General features: G+C 47.5%; 1 protein-coding gene across 1 annotated transcript; it reads left to right on the top strand.

Moving 5' to 3' along the window:
• Positions 1-6: 6 nt before the first annotated feature.
• Positions 7-678, top strand: LOC116679457 (rRNA 2'-O-methyltransferase fibrillarin; the record flags this gene model as incomplete). Its single annotated transcript, XM_032509107.1, is given in 1 exon segment — positions 7-678. A coding segment is annotated over 1 exon segment (247 nt), but the record flags the coding sequence as incomplete, so codon positions are not given.
• Between the last annotated feature and the right edge of the window lie 1761 nt (positions 679-2439).

Raw genomic sequence — 2439 nt, 5'->3', positions numbered from 1 at the left:
CTTCTTCCTGACGCTGTCGGCCGGCACGGCGCTGCACGTGTGGACGGCCACGTTCACCGGCGCCCTGCGGGAGCAGCCGCTCAAAGAGCCGCCCAAGTGACCTCCACCGTGACGCTTCCTTCTTTAGGAAACCCTCCGCCTACAAACACAGCTTAATGACATCTAGTTTCAGTTTTTAAATCCAGGAATCAGACTCATTATATCATATATTATTTAATATATTATATATTATGTTATATATTATATATTATATATTATAATCTTCTTCCTACAACTTAGAAGACCCTTAGCACTGGTCGGCTGCTCTCATTTTTTGTGTTTCCTGCTAAAAGAGATGTCCATAACATGAACTGTAGGATCTACTGTTACTCTTCATGTCTTAAAGACCTGGATCAGGGACGCGTGGGGGAGCGTCTCTCAGTCTTAAAGTGATGGAGGACAGAGAGGAGACGCGTGTGGAGCTGATGGAGGACAGAGAGGAGACGCGTGTGGAGCTGATGGAGGACAGAGAGGAGACGCGTGTGGAGCTGATGGAGGACAGAGAGGGGACGCGTGTGGAGCTGATGGAGGACAGAGAGGGGACGCGTGGAGCTGATGGAGGACAGAGAGGGGACGCGTGTGGAGCTGATGGAGGACAGAGAGGGGACGCGTGTGGAGCTGATGGAGGACAGAGAGGGGTCACGTGGAGCTGATGGAGGACAGAGAGGGGACGCGTGTGGAGCTGATGGAGGACAGAGAGGGGACGCGTGTGGAGCTGATGGAGGACAGAGAGGGGACGCGTGTGGAGCTGATGGAGGACAGAGAGGGGACGCGTGTGGCGCTGATGGAGGACAGAGAGGGGACGCGTGTGGAGCTGATGGAGGACAGAGAGGGGACGCGAGGGGAGCTGATGGAGGACAGAGAGGGGACGCGTGGAGCTGATGGAGGACAGAGAGGGGACGCGCTTGGAGCTGATGGAGGACAGCGAGGAGACGCGTGTGGAGCTGATGGAGGACAGAGAGGAGACGCTTGTGGAGCTAATGGAGGACAGAGAAGGGAAGCGTGTGGAGCTGATGGAGGACAGAGAGGGGACGCGTGTGGAGCTGATGGAGGACAGAGAGGAGACGCGTGTGGAGCTGATGGAGGACAGAGAGGAGACGCTTGTGGAGCTAATGGAGGACAGAGAGGGGAAGCGTGTGGAGCTGATGGAGGACAGAGAGGAGACGCGTGTGGAGCTGATGGAGGACAGAGAGGAGACGCTTGTGGAGCTAATGGAGGACAGAGAAGGGAAGCGTGTGGAGCTGATGGAGGACAGAGAGGGGACGCGTGTGGAGCTGATGGAGGACAGAGAGGAGACGCGTGTGGAGCTGATGGAGGACGCTTGTGGAGCTGATGGAGGACAGAGGACAGAGAGGGGACGCGTGTGGAGCTGATGGAGGACGCGTGTGGAGCTGATGGAGGACAGAGGACAGCGAGGAGACGCGTGTTGACTTGTTTACGTTATCTCAGCAAATGTAGCCCAATGATTTCTGCTTTAAAAAATAAAAGGATGTTACAGCTTTACTGGTCCGTCCATGTAGTCCCTCTGGGGGGGGGGTCCATGTAGTCCCTCTGGGGGGGGGTCCATGTAGCCCTCTGGGGGGGGGGGTCATGTAGTCCCTCGGGGGGGGGGTCCATGTAGCCCCTCTGGGGGGGGGGTCCATGTAGCTGCAGAGAGTTTTTTTTGTCTGGCGTGTTTGTGTCGTTGCAACGTTGTTTTTGTGGGTCGAAATTTCAACATTTTGTTTTTCTTTTTTTACACTTTTCTCTTGTTTTTGTTGATTTAATTCAATTTTCAAACCATCTAGTATTTTTTTTTTTAAATATTTTTTTTGCTCAATTTCTTCCAATTTCTTGTCACTTATTTGTCGTTTTCTATTTATCTTTTTCTCTCAATTCTTTTGCCTTTTTTGGTAATTTCTTTTTTTTTTTTTTTTAATTTGTCTATTTTTTTTGTCACTTTTTTTTTGCGTTTTTAGTTTTTTTTGTCACTCTTTGGGCATCTTTTAATTAGGTTTTTTTCTTCGCACATTTTTAAAGAAATCGTGTCATTTTTCGGCGTTTTCCTAATTTTTTTTTTACGTTGTGTTTTCGTGGGTCGAAATTTCAACATTTTGTTCTTTTTCGACACTTTTCTCAATGTTTCTGTTGATTTGATGTAAACTTTTTGTCTTTGTCTTAATTAGGTTTTTTTCACGTATTTCCATTTTTTTTGTCATATTTTTCAGTTTTTTAATTGTTTTTTCACTAATTTCAATTTTTTTTTTTTTTTTTTTTTTTTACCTTTTTTGGCATTTCCAAAAAAAACAAACTTGTTTCACTCTTTTCCAATTTTTTGGGACTTTTTTTAACGAGGTCTTTGTCCCCTGTGGCGGTGTTTGTAGTTTTTTAGTTTTGGTGACTTCAGCATTAAAAGAACCC

This window comes from Etheostoma spectabile, unplaced genomic scaffold (assembly GCF_008692095.1).
Source record: "Etheostoma spectabile isolate EspeVRDwgs_2016 unplaced genomic scaffold, UIUC_Espe_1.0 scaffold00014140, whole genome shotgun sequence".
Taxonomy (NCBI): domain Eukaryota; kingdom Metazoa; phylum Chordata; class Actinopteri; order Perciformes; family Percidae; genus Etheostoma; species Etheostoma spectabile.
Note: the sequence above shows the minus strand (reverse complement) of the source record. Positions and strands in the feature narration are given on the sequence as shown.